Source organism: Euprymna scolopes, chromosome 31, assembly GCF_053919585.1.
Source record: "Euprymna scolopes isolate OS-2025 chromosome 31, ASM5391958v1, whole genome shotgun sequence".
In the NCBI taxonomy this organism is placed as follows: Eukaryota; Metazoa; Mollusca; class Cephalopoda; order Sepiida; family Sepiolidae; genus Euprymna; species Euprymna scolopes.
This window is the reverse complement of record NC_136512.1, coordinates 740,010-753,377: the sequence shown is the minus strand read 5'-3', so window position 1 is coordinate 753,377 and position 13,368 is coordinate 740,010. Positions and strand designations below refer to the sequence as shown.

At 36.6% G+C, this 13,368-nt stretch overlaps 1 protein-coding gene across 6 annotated transcripts in view; it reads left to right on the top strand.

Annotated features, from left to right (window-relative positions):
* LOC145255583 (organic cation transporter protein-like) overlaps positions 1–13,368 on the top strand; it is a 416,644-nt gene that overhangs the window by 339,148 nt on the left and 64,128 nt on the right. For all 6 annotated transcript variants that reach the window (XM_080114055.1, XM_080114052.1, XM_080114056.1 and 3 more), the window contains one exon: positions 1,220–1,647. In XM_080114055.1, coding sequence (XP_079970181.1) covers positions 1,258–1,647 — 390 coding nt within the window. In that variant the 5' untranslated portion in view covers positions 1,220–1,257. The remainder of the gene's footprint in view (positions 1–1,219; positions 1,648–13,368) is intronic.

Genomic DNA, 13,368 nt, shown 5'->3' with positions numbered 1-13,368 from the left:
ATAATTAAAAATGAATTTAAAAAAAAAGTAAAATAAAAAGTAAAAAAAACAATAAGATGAAGAATCTTAAAGAACACTTCACTCTCGATGTTACAAAACCCACTCGCTTTCTTTGTCTTGATGAAATATTAGCTATTATTATATTCTCATTTTAAAAATAAATTGCTGAATCAAAGAGATGAAATAGGTATCAATTGTAGGCACTTAAAACAATTTACTCTGGATAAATATGGTAATAACCTAATGAAAAAGAACAGATCAAATACGTGTACTAAAGATTTCCTTTTTTTTTTTTTTTTACACTAAATGCTATAAGTAATTTCGTGGATAAATGTTAAAGGAAAACCAGAAAAAAACTTGGAGCTTGATCACATCTTTGAAAACATTTCGTAAGTTTAATTTTAAAATATTAGATAATCATTGCTTTTTAATTTGTCCTTGTACTTAAGTAATGGTCGGCCTACTGTCCGGTGATCGCTGTCAAGTTAACTGTACATCAACACTTTTGGAATTATATATACATATATATATAGAGAGAGGGGGTGAAGACAGACAGAAAAAATGAAAAATAAATTTGAATAAATTGTAATATTTATTGATCTATCAAGAATTCAAACAAGGAAGTATAATTAGTTGATTGATTTATATTTTAAATTGTTATTCTATTGAAAATGGCTTTTATTTTTTGTAAAAAAAAGTTTCTCTTATTTTTTAATATTTTTTAAAATTTATACTAATCAGTGATGTATTTTTTATTGTTTATACTTTGATGAAAAGAGCGTAACTTCGAAAATTCATGGATTAAACATTTTTCATTATTATTGCTTGAATCAATTTTATTTTTCATCATCTATTTTTCCTATTTCTTTAATTGCTCTACCTAGTATATTATTTTATTATTATTATTATTTTGATATAAGTATTATCTTAAAATAACAAACCTATTTATCTTTGTAACTCTTTCTCCTCCCTCTCTCCCTATACGTGGTTTTTGACATAAAGTTGAACATCAAGAGACGGCATTATTTTTGCACCAACCTAACATATGCTCCTACAAATAACAAGCAACATGATTCATGTAAGGGAGTTAACTCTCTATCAAGCACTTAGGAAGTAGAATTACCATTAGTCTCTTACACATCTATTATTATTAATGATGAACTGCTAATATTTCTCTGTATAAATATTTTATTTTATTTACCTTTATTTTTTATTGCAGTCACTAAAAAGGATTATATCATCCGAAACTGATTGGAAATGACGGCCAGAATTGATGATTTTATCACCCGGCTGGGAGATTCTGGACGATTTCAGCTGGTTCTGGCTTTCCTTCTAGCACTAAACGAATTCCCCATCTTCTTTAACAACTTAGTGAATACCTTCTACCTCGTCCAGGTACCTCACCGCTGCAAAATGTCTGTCGCTGATGACTGGGCAGCAGACAACAGCAGCATAGGGAGTGCAAGAAGCAGTAGTATAAACAGCGGAAGCAGCACAGGTGGTGCCTATATGATCGAAGCCAACCATGACAATGAATGTCTTTTGTATATGGTCAATATGAGCACGGATCAGAACTACAGCATGTCGAACTGTGTGGAGGGATGGACATATGAGCCGGTGGACAACGAATGGACAATATCGGCAGAGGTAAGTGTTGATGTGCGATTTTATGCGGTTTTATTTTTCAGTTTGTGGACCATTCTACATTTTAATCCTATAGATCAGGGTTTCCCAAAGTCCAGGACACCATGGAGCTCATGAACAGGGAAAGATTTTTCACGGAGCACTACCAAGATATTTTCTAAAATAAATATGAAAAACACTAATTTCAAATTTTAACTTATACTTGTTCATTAGTTGTTCCTGTTCGTGATTTTACTATATTTTCGTGTTCACAACCATTTTTTTTGTTTTTGATTAATCAAAAATTGTATTTTTTTGTTAATTTATTTTGTTAATTTTCTTTTTCATGAACTATCCTGAAACTCTTTACACCTGTAGTTTTGTATCATATCTCTTTCCAGTAAAAAACGATCAATAATCAAATATCAGCAGCCATTTTCCATATAAAACATTTGGTATTCTTTAAGAAAGGGCTTGTGGAGCCCCTCAGCTTCACTAATGGAACCCCAGGTCTCCATGGAGCCCACTTTGGGAAACCCTGCTATGGATAATTATTGACTTAACGGCTTTACTATTTATATAAAACAAATTAAAGCATGACAAATGTATGACAAGACACAAATGCTCCTGCTAATTTTGTTGTTGGGTATTATTCCTGATGATGATTTTGTTGGCATTCGTTTCCCTGGTATCTCTCTATTAAGAATTATATTAAGAAGAATATCAAGTACTGATAGTAGGGACCATGAGAAGGTTGCCAACCTTCTTAAGTGAAAGTGTTTCTATGGAATGAAGTAGATTCAAACTTGACACACTCGGGTTGTCAATCCGTGTCATTAACCACTGAGCCATCTACATCTTCCTGCTCCTGCTGATCCTTTATTCATATGATATTTAGTCACGATTTTATTTTTCAGTTTGCAAATCATTTTACATTCCGATTCTATAGATAATTGACTTGATTTATTTAATTCATGTACATACTCTAAAGAGCTTAGCCACATGTTTGAAAATAAAATGTAACAGGCACATATGAGCACTTGTAAAAATATCACCAGCAGCTGAAGGATAGATGTCTAGCAAAGGTATTAGCAGTAGCAGCCATTTGAGCATGTATGCAAATTAGCAAGTGTGCACAAGCTTGCATCACAAAAAAAGAAAAAAGGACAGCATGTGTTCGAAAGAAGCAAAGTGCACAATGGGCGAGATGGACGTGTGGCCCCATGGTGGTGGTGGCGGCAAGAGACTTTTAAGCTGGTATCGAGATGGCAGGGTTTTCTTAATCTCATTACAGACAAAATGAACAGTAACAAAAAAAAAAAAAAAGCAGGTATAGTTTGGAAAGTAACGATAATAAATGCCTTTTGCTAACATAGCAAAAAAAAAAAGCACAGTTGAATTTATTTATTTTTGCTTGCTTATTCCTTTGTGACGGTATCGGACAGCCTAGGAGGTATCTGAAAAAGATTTGAACTGTAACGACACAATTAAAAAGTAACAGACACGTTACAAAAATTCTGTCATTTATTACGGCTTTCAGTTTTTCAGCTTTCGGGAAGAGCATACCAGTCTAACTCTGATTTGATCAGTCTACATTCCAGTACCGTCGATAATTATATATGATTTATTATTTACGTATAACAAATTAAGGCATGACAAATGTATGATAAGGCATAGCTGCTCCTGCTGATTTTATATTCGTGTTATGTTTAGGCATGAAAATTTAAGGCATGACATATTACACCTGCTGTTTTTTTGTTTTTTTTGTTTTTTGATTTTTGTGAAGCAGATAAGCCCAAACTATGGCCAAAGTCACAAAATTTAACAACCTAAATAGGAGAAAGCATTCTGTGATCACCTCTGAACCTTAATTCTAACCCCTCTAATTAAATATAGACACGTCTTTTCTTCTTGACGTATCGCCTGACGTATCGCCACACATAGTGAGAGAAAAATTAAATTTAAATTAATCGCATAAAGAATGCAGTGAATAAATAAAAATAAAATTAAACCTTAAATAAAATACAAATAAATGTATAAATACATGGATAAAATAAATAAATAAAATAAAACAAAAAATAAATAGAATAGAATGTTAACACTGGGCCTACATTATTAAGCATAAAAATTTAACAAGAGATTTAAAAGGAAAATAAAAAAAATCATTCCAGTTTCATTTTAATTACTGTGAAACATCTCATGTTTAACACAGTCCCCGAATGTATGCTTGAACTAAAGTCGACCACATATCTGAAGAAGATTTTTCCTGAAATATTATACAATATGAAACTTTCATCAGACCACACTGAAACAAGTAAGAATACAATACAATGTTAAAAGTATAAAATAAAAAATGCATATATATTATATTAATAAAAGGTGAATCTGCATAGCTTGTTCCACTTTTATATGTTTTAATTTGCTTTAGTTTGTGTTGATCCGTTACACTTCTGCATTGCCTTCTATAAATCATCTTTATATACATACTAGATGATGCTTCAAACAAAACTACAGGTTGGAGAAGGAGGGGGCCAGTGAGAGAAGGGTATAAAATCATAGCACTCCTGAAGCTAAATCTGGGTCTCTTTGGACTTGTGGACTGGCGCCGAGTCCTACTGCCACACCCAGCGTCTGACAGTGGCTAGCTGATTGCACCGGGGGATCACAACACTCTTGGGCACATCCAAGTACACTTTGGTGTTGATTTTCAAGCTGACTTCGAACATGTGAGGTGGCATGATATGGCCGTCACTTGAAATCACACCAAAGACTATAACTGTGGGTCGTCTGATGCGTTGAGGTGTGTACTCAAATGTTGAAGCGTCCAGATTTGCATTTTAAGGATGCTGGCAATGGTCCTGTTGTCATAGCTTTGATCGGTCGAAAGCATGAGTTGTACAGCGGCACATCTCCTATCTTGCTCGTTAAACATTGTGTCACTTTAAGACATGATGGAAGGTTCCCATCGCTCTTCAGATTTGTACACAACTGGCCAACTAGTAGATGATCTTCTACAAAAAAGAAAACCGGTTTTCATCAAATGGAAATGGAATCATGTTGTCTTTTCTAGAGTGACAATTTTATCGTTCCACCTTTTGTGTGTGTGTGTGTGTGTGTGTATATATATATATATATATATATATAGTAATAGAGGCCACATACAAATTTATTATGTCTAGACTATTAGCCAGCATATTATGCAACTTTTGAATGCCACCTTACACACATTTATCCGCTATATTAAAATCTTCATGACCGCAAAGATCTACAATGGAAGTAGCTGTCATTTTTCCCTCTAAATAAAAAGTACTACTTCCACTCCACACCAGGAGATATTCTGCACTGTGGTCGTATATAAGGTTTCACCCTAATTTTGTGGCTCATATACTTATACGCATATCATAATCTTTCCTTTTTACAATCCAAAAAAAATAATGATTTCTCCCTCCTCACATTTCACAAAATTTCATTGGCTGACAACTAAATATTAGTTCATTCCGGAATGAATGAATCCTCATTCAGAAAAGAACGCCCTAAAGATTAAAACAAACATGGTTTCCCTGTTTAGATTAGGCAATCATTTCAGATAAAATACCCCAATTACAAACATATTAAAATATCGAAACATGTTCATAAGCCACGACTGCTTTCATTTACACAATAAATATACCATACATGTTAGCTGTTCGTACACAGCTATAATAGCGTGATACATATTTTGTGTTTAACTACAGCATACATAATGTTTTTTCTGACACAGGTTGATAGCCATTATTTCTTTTTTCCATTTCTAAAAGCTTTTTTTTTTTTTTTACAAAGGCATCACCACATTATCAAGGCCCAGAGGCCACTCAAGGATAAGGGTTAAAGAGTGTACAGTAGAAATTGGTCAATATAGTAATCATTAGTAATGAAAATTTGGTAAATTTAATAACTTATATGGAACGGCTCATCAAGAACTTATTTACTTTAGACTTGAACACAACCATATTGTAGTCAGCCGGAAAGCAGGAAAACGGAAGACAATTCCACAGGCGTGCAGTTCTAAGAAAGAAACTTTGTTCATGGAATCTACGTTTAGGTTTAGGCACAGATAAAGAGTGGGGGAAATTATTGATAGTGTTTACAGCTAGACGAGTGTTTCTTGTGAAAGTTTGGCGAGGGGGGACCATAGAATGAAGCTCAGTTGAACACTTTCCATGAAAATAACGATACATCAGAGACAAACTCGCAACATCTCTTCTGTGAGATAGAGGTTGCAAGGAGGAGAAAAGGACATCTCCTACGAGGCTACGAAGTCTATTTTGAACTCTATCAAGGCAGGACAAGTCCTTTCTAGCAGCTCCTACCCAGATGTGGCAACAGTATTCCATCCTTGGACGTACCTGGCTCTTATATAGGTAGAGAATAGCATCAGCAGTGAGATATCTACTGGATCGATAGAAAGATCCCACCATTTTTCCAGCGGCCTTGGCAACAGATTTGATATACGTGTTCCATTTAAGATCAGGAGTAATGGTCAAGCCCAGAAGCTTGTCAAAACTTGAGGCCTCCTGAAGGCGAGAGCCATTCATTTCAATTGATGACAAATGTGAATTAGAATGTTGATGATGTAAAGAGAGAAGCTTGGTTTTAGATGCATTAAAAGTAACCAGCCACTCCTTTCCCCATTGTACTACGTGCTCAAGATCAGAGGAGAGAGAATTGGAGAGAACTTGGTCGTTTACTGTCTTAGATGTGGTACCATAAATGGTAGTGTCGTCAGCATAAATGTCTACAAATGATGTAAGGATATGATTTGGAAGATCATTAATGTAGATCAGGAAAAGAGTTGGGCCCAGGATGGATCCCTGAGGGACACCGGCATTAATACTGTGAGCTTCTGATTTTTGCCCCTCAACTACTACTCTTATGAACCTATCAGAAAGAAATGATTTAATAATTGAGAAGACTTTTCCAGCTATACCATAGCTAGCGATCTTATGAAGTAAACCTTTATGCCATACCCTATCAAAGGCTTTAGATATGTCAAGAGCAATTGCCCTAGAAAGATTGCCACCGTCGAGAGATTTGCTAATCCTATGCGATATAACTGTAAGGACATCTGCTGTAGATCTAGCAGAACGAAAACCATATTGAGTGTCACTAAGAAGGTTATTTTTGTTGAGATGTTTGATTACTTCTGTATTTAACACAGATTCTAGCAACTTACTCATGACGCAGAGGAGACTTATTGGCCTGTACTGAGAGGGGGATGAGCGATCACCTGAATTCTTAAATACAGGGCATACTGATGAGATTTTCCAGGGAGATGGGAAACTATTCTCCTTAAGACAACGTTTAAACAGTTTTGTAAGTATGGGCGCTAATTCAAGTTGAAGTTTTTTAAGTACTATAATTGGAATACCATCAGGGCCAGTTGCTTTACTCGAATCAAGGTTTTTGATTAGCTTCGCAACATCACGTACAGATATACGTATATCACATAGCGTGTTTTCTGATACAGGAGGAAATATTGGAGGTTGGCGGTCTTGGTCGCAAAGGGTAGAATTAGCTGCAAAGTTCTTGACAAAGAGTTTGGCTTTGTCTGATGCTGACGAGATTACCTCAGGTCCATTGATAATAGTTGGGATGGAGCACACGCTTCTATTCAGGATTCTGTTTGCTATTTGCCAAAACTGGTGGGAACCAAGCCTCTGCTCAGCTACTTTGGACTTAACAGATTGAGCATACAACACTCTTGCGTTCCTTATTACTTTCTTACAATGGTTGCTGGCAGTCCTGAAAACGGCTTTAGTTTCCATACATCTATTACGTTTGAAGCAGTGGAAAAAGTGATTTCTGTGCGCAATGGCAGCAGCACATTCTGGAGAGAACCATGGCTGGCTGTTAGGTTTTTGCTGAAACTTTTTAGAGGGTATGAAATGGTCAATACCTACAATTAACCATTCAGTTAGGTCTAGTACTATAGAGGACACATCCTTTTTAAACATGGAATGCAGAGGTAGATCAGATATAAATGTACGGAAGCTATCCCAGTCAGCCTTAGTGTATCGATATACTGTACGATGAAGAGGTACGTCTGGGGACTTATTACATTTCATTTTTATCTTAATTGATACAACAGAGTGGTCGGAAGATCCAAGAGGCGACAGAACAGAAACTGAACATAGTTCAGGGCAAGTTGTGAGAAAAAGGTCTAGTAGGCTCGCATACTGGCCGTCATTATCGGGCACACGGGTAGGTTCCTGAACAATCTGAGTGAGGTCATAGGCAATGGAGAAATCATGACAGAACCTCCCCTCATCATCGGTCTTGTTTGAGTGGGTCAACCACTCGACGTTGTGAACATTGAAGTCTCCACATACGTGAATGTTAGCTGAAGGATAAGTAGAAAGGACTTGGTCAATTTTCTCAGATATGCTTTGAAAGATAGTAACTCCGCTGTTGTGGGGGCGATAGAGAGTAAATATAAATGCAGTAGTGTGAGCTAAAGCAACCCGGAAGCACATATAGGGTAAGTTAGGATCTTCCCTGGAGATGTCCCTCCCACATGGAAAGCTATCTTTAATATAGGCACATATTCCATGCCCATGGCGATCTTGGGGGTCAGATTTAGAAGTTAAGTTAGAGTATCCTGAAATTGCAAACTCATCTAGGGAAATAGCCTGTCCAATGCCAGTTTCACTTAAAAATAAAAGGTCTGGTTTAGTCTCCTGTAATTGGGTTTCAACCTCTGGAAGGTTAGAACGAAGACCCCTGATGTTGGAGAAGGAGACATGGTAGTAGGGGTCTACGTTGGAAGTTGGAGAACCGGGTTTAATCGTGTATTTTTTCTTGAAACTTGTCATGATGAAATTTTGGAATTTGTGGACTAGGTCGACAGATTTACTTAGAGCAGGACAGAGAGGGGAAATTAAGAGAGAAAAAGAAACGAAGAATTTTTTTTTTTTATTTGTAGCTAATGATAAGGTAAAGCCGTAACAATTACCCACTAGTATGACATCGAGAGGCCCCACCAGATTAAAAATAAACACCATTGATTGGCCGATTACTGCAATACAGACCCGGTATTTGTGTGATTTGGAAGCCTTTAAACTGCCTAACACATTTGATTTCTTCTATTGTAATACTGACTAAAATTCTTTCCTTCTACACTAAATAAAAAATTAAAAACAACTGATTACGCTACTATTGCAGTATAGACCCGGCTTTTGTGTGAGTTGGAAGCCTTTAAAACTGTTTGAAGCATTTAATTTCTTTTTCCTTAGTACAACTGACTAAGAGTCTTCCATTATACACAAAATACCAAAATACCAAACTACATTACTACAGTCAGAACACAAATTTTGTGTGATTTTAAAGCCTTTACACTATGATTTATTTGAACATTTAAAATCAAACACATTGATTATTATAAATAAAATGTTGGTTTACTTTTCACTTAGTTATTGTTCTTGAGCACAAATTTTGCAGAATGATGTTTTTTTCCGTGTTTTTTTTTTTTTTACAAAGGAGTCACAACTTATCAAGGCCCAGAGGCCACTCGAGGATGAGGGTTAATAAGTGTACAGTGGTTAATGGGACAGTGACGTAGTAATTGTTAGTAGTGGAAATTTGGTAAGTTGGATTACTTAAGGGGAACAGCTCATCAAGAACTTGTTTATGTTAGACTTGAAGACTACCATATTATAGTCAGCCGGAAGGCAGGCAAATGGAAGAGAGTTCCACAGGTGTGCAGTTCTAAGAAAGAAGCTTCGTTCATGGAATCTATGTTTAGATTTAGGCACAGATAAAGAGTGGAGGGAATTATTGATAGTGTTTTCAGCTAGACAAGTGTTTCTTGTGAAAGTTTGATGAGAGGGAACCATAGATTGGAGCTCAGAGGAGCACTTGCCATGAAAATAACGGTAAAACAAAGACAGGCTCGTAACGTCTCTTCTGTGAGAAAGACGTTGCAGGGAAGAGAAAAGGACATCCCCCACTAGGCTACAAAGTCTATTTTGAACTCTGTCAAGGCAAGATGAGACCTTTCTAGCAGCTCCTGTCCAGATGTGGCAACAGTACTCCATCCTTGGACGTACCTGGCTCTCATCTAGATAGAGAAATGCATCAGCAGTGAGATATCTACTGGATCGGTAGAAGGATCCCACCATTTTCCCTGCGACCTTGGCAACAGATTTAATGTATGTGTTCCATTTCATATCAGGAGTAATGGTCAAGCCCAATGATTACATGTGCTTTGTATTCTAATTATATTTTATTAACATTGACCAACAAAACTAAGTTATTGGTTAAATTTTGCAGTAGATACACTTCTGTTTACATTACGTGATTTATTGGTGTCCACCGAACGAGTTCCTTTCAGTGATTACATAGTTCCTCTTTGCTTAAAGCAGTCATTTCGAGGGCTGTAACGTCGTACGTTCATCGTAGAGCGGTCGGTTAAAGTGTTTCCGTTCTTTGCACTTCCTTTTACAACTATCGTCACACGTTCGATCCTGACTTCTGCAGCTATTTTTTTTTTTTTTTTTTTTGTATGTTCCCCATAAATGGGGTCCTGCTGCTATTTACATTGTTTTTAGGGCGTGGATTATTATTTTTTTTTATATACATACATATATTTTGGGGAAACGCAAATACATCTGACACAAAAATAAATTGTTTTTCCTAATCCACCATAATTTTCTTTTCTTTTAGCGATATATATTCATAAATTTCTGTGCATACTTTGAACACAATTATTAAATGTTTAGTTAAGATTTTTACAGTAAAATAGGTCACAAAACATAATAAATTATTTGGGCCTAATTTCCGCAATTTTGATTTCCTTCTAGGTATATATTGTCGGCTAACAATATTTCTTTCCCAACTATACAATAATTCTGTTTCTGTTGTCTAACGCTTACAATTTATAAAGGTTTACATTGTCTCTAGCTCTAAAGTGTTCTATTTATATTGTTTATAATAGAAACAGAATCCTGTATATTCTGTTCAAAATAAATAAGAATTGTTTATTATTATTATTATTATTATTATTATTATTATTATTATTATTATTTTTAATTCAATTTTCACCCCAAACAAGACACAGTGCCACTTTGAAGTAGGGGGCTACTATCGGGGACATAAGTTGCAAGGGTACTATGAAGGGAGATGAGTAGCAAGATGTCTGTTCACATTACACTTGAACCTCTGCATGTCAGTACAGTTGGGAAAGCAGAATGCCGGAAGAGAGTTCCAAAGTCTAGCAGTTCTTAGGAAGAACCTATTGGAGTAGAAGGATTTCTTACACCTAGAGATTTCAACTATGAAGGGGTGGAATTTAGCTGCTTGTCGAGTTTGTTGGGGGGGTGTTCACGTCGAGGGGGTACAAGTGCTTTTTTTTTTTTTACATAGGCATCACCACATTATCAAGGCCAAGAGGCCACTCAAGGATAAGGGTTAGAGTGTACAGTAGAAATTGGACAATATAGTAATCATTAGTAATGAAAATTTGGTAAATTTGATAACTTATATGGAACGGCTCATCAAGAACTTATTTACGTTAGACTTGAAGATAACCATATTGTAGTCAGCCGGAAAGCAGGAAAACGGAAGACAATTCCACAGGCGTGCAGTTCTAAGAAAGAAGCTTTGTTCATGGAATCTACGCTTAGGTTTAGGCACAGATAAAGAGTGGGGGGAATTATTGATAGTGTTTACAGCTAGACGAGTGTTTCTTGTGAAAGTTTGGCGAGGGGGGACCATAGATTGAAGCTCAGTCGAACACTTTCCATGAAAATAACGATACATCAGAGACAAACTCGCAACATCTCTTCTGTGAGATAGAGGTTGCAAGGAAGAGAAAAGGACATCTCCAACGAGGCTACAAAGTCTATTTTGAACTCTATCAAGGCAGACCAAGTCCTTTCTAGCAGCTCCTGTCCAGATGTGGCAACAGTATTCCATCCTTGGACGTACCTGGCTCTTATATAGATAGAGAATAGCATCAGCAGTGAGATATCTACCGGATCGATAGAAAGATCCCACCATTTTTCCAGCGGCCTTGGCAACAGATTTGATGTACGTGTTCCATTTAAGATCAGGAGTAATGGTCAAGCCAAGAAGCTTGTCAAAACTTGAGGCCTCCTGAAGACGAGAGCCATTCATTTCAATTGATGCCAGATGTGGATCAGAATGTAGATGATGTAAAGAGAGAAGCTTGGTCTTAGATGCATTAAAAGTAACCAGCCACTCCTTACCCCATTGTACTACGTGCTCAATATCAGAGGGGAGAGAACTTGGTCGTTTACTGTCTTAGATGTGCTACCATAAATGGTAGTGTCGTCAGCATAAATGTCTACAAATGATGTAAGGATGTGATTTGGAAGATCATTAATGTAGATCAGGAAAAGAGTTGGGCCCAGGATGGACCCCTGAGGGACACTGGCATTAATACTGTGAGCTTCTGATTTTTGCCCCTCAACTACTACTCTTATGAACCTATCAGAAAGAAATGATTTAATAATTGAGAAGACATTTCCAGCAACACCATAGCTAGAGATCTTATGAAGTAAACCTTTATGCCATACCCTATCAAAGGCCTTAGATATGTCAAGAGCAATTGCCCTAGAAAGGTTGCCTCCATCGAGAGATTTGCTAATCCTATGAGATATAACTGTAAGCACATCTGCTTGTAGTTCGTCAGAGTATGCACCATTAAAGTACTTGTAGAACAGGCAGAGGTATGCAATATTTCGTTGATGGGACAGAGGCTGAAGCTGAGATGACAGTGTAGGACCTATCAGGTTGGCGACTCTATTTTGAACCCTGTCCAGTAGTGAGAGACAAGTAGTAGATGCACCAGCCCAAATGTGACAACAGTACTCCAAACATGGGCGAATGGTGGCCTTGTAGAGGTACAGGATACTTCCAGGTGTAAGTAGTTTTCAAGCATGGTAGAGAGAGCCCACCTTCTTCGCAGCAGCCTTGGCAATACTGTCAATGTATCTATTCCAGTTCATGTTCCCTATAAATGTTAGGTTGAGGAGTTTAAAGGAAGTACTTTCGAGAAATGTGTTCTTGGCCATTGCTATTGGTGGGAGAGAAGGTTTCTTGTAATTATTGAAGGAAACAAGCTTAGTCTTGGCAGTATTAAATCTGACTATCCATTTTTGTCCCCATTCCACTACAGATTGGAGGTCATCCTCTAGTGTTTCTGCCATTTCCTTAAATATGTGTTCATTTGTTTTCCCCTCGTGGCTGTTATAGAGAGTGGTGTCATCAGCAAATATTCCCATCTCAGAAACAATCTTATTAGGGAGGTCATTTATGAATATCAGGAATAATAAAGGTCCAAGGATAGACCCCTGAAGCACTCCCGCATTTATATCATATTGTTTAGATATATGACCATCGAGGACAACCTAGATTTTTCTCTTATTTAACTACATTATGTATTCTTTCAGTGATACCATATGATCTAATTTTTCTTAGAAGACCATCGTGCTATACCCTGTCAAAAGCCTTAGATATATATATATATTATTCCTTAATTAGAATTCATTTTTGAGATGAGTATTATATATATTAATTTATTTTTATTTCGGACTATTATCGGACTCATCTTTATTAGTTGTTGTTTTTCATCTTTTATTGGTTTATTTATTCACAACGTTTCGGCCAACTATTCCTCTGGCCTTCATCAGGTGGTAACCGCGACAGATAGGAACTTTGAATCTCCTAACTGCATTCTCAACCATC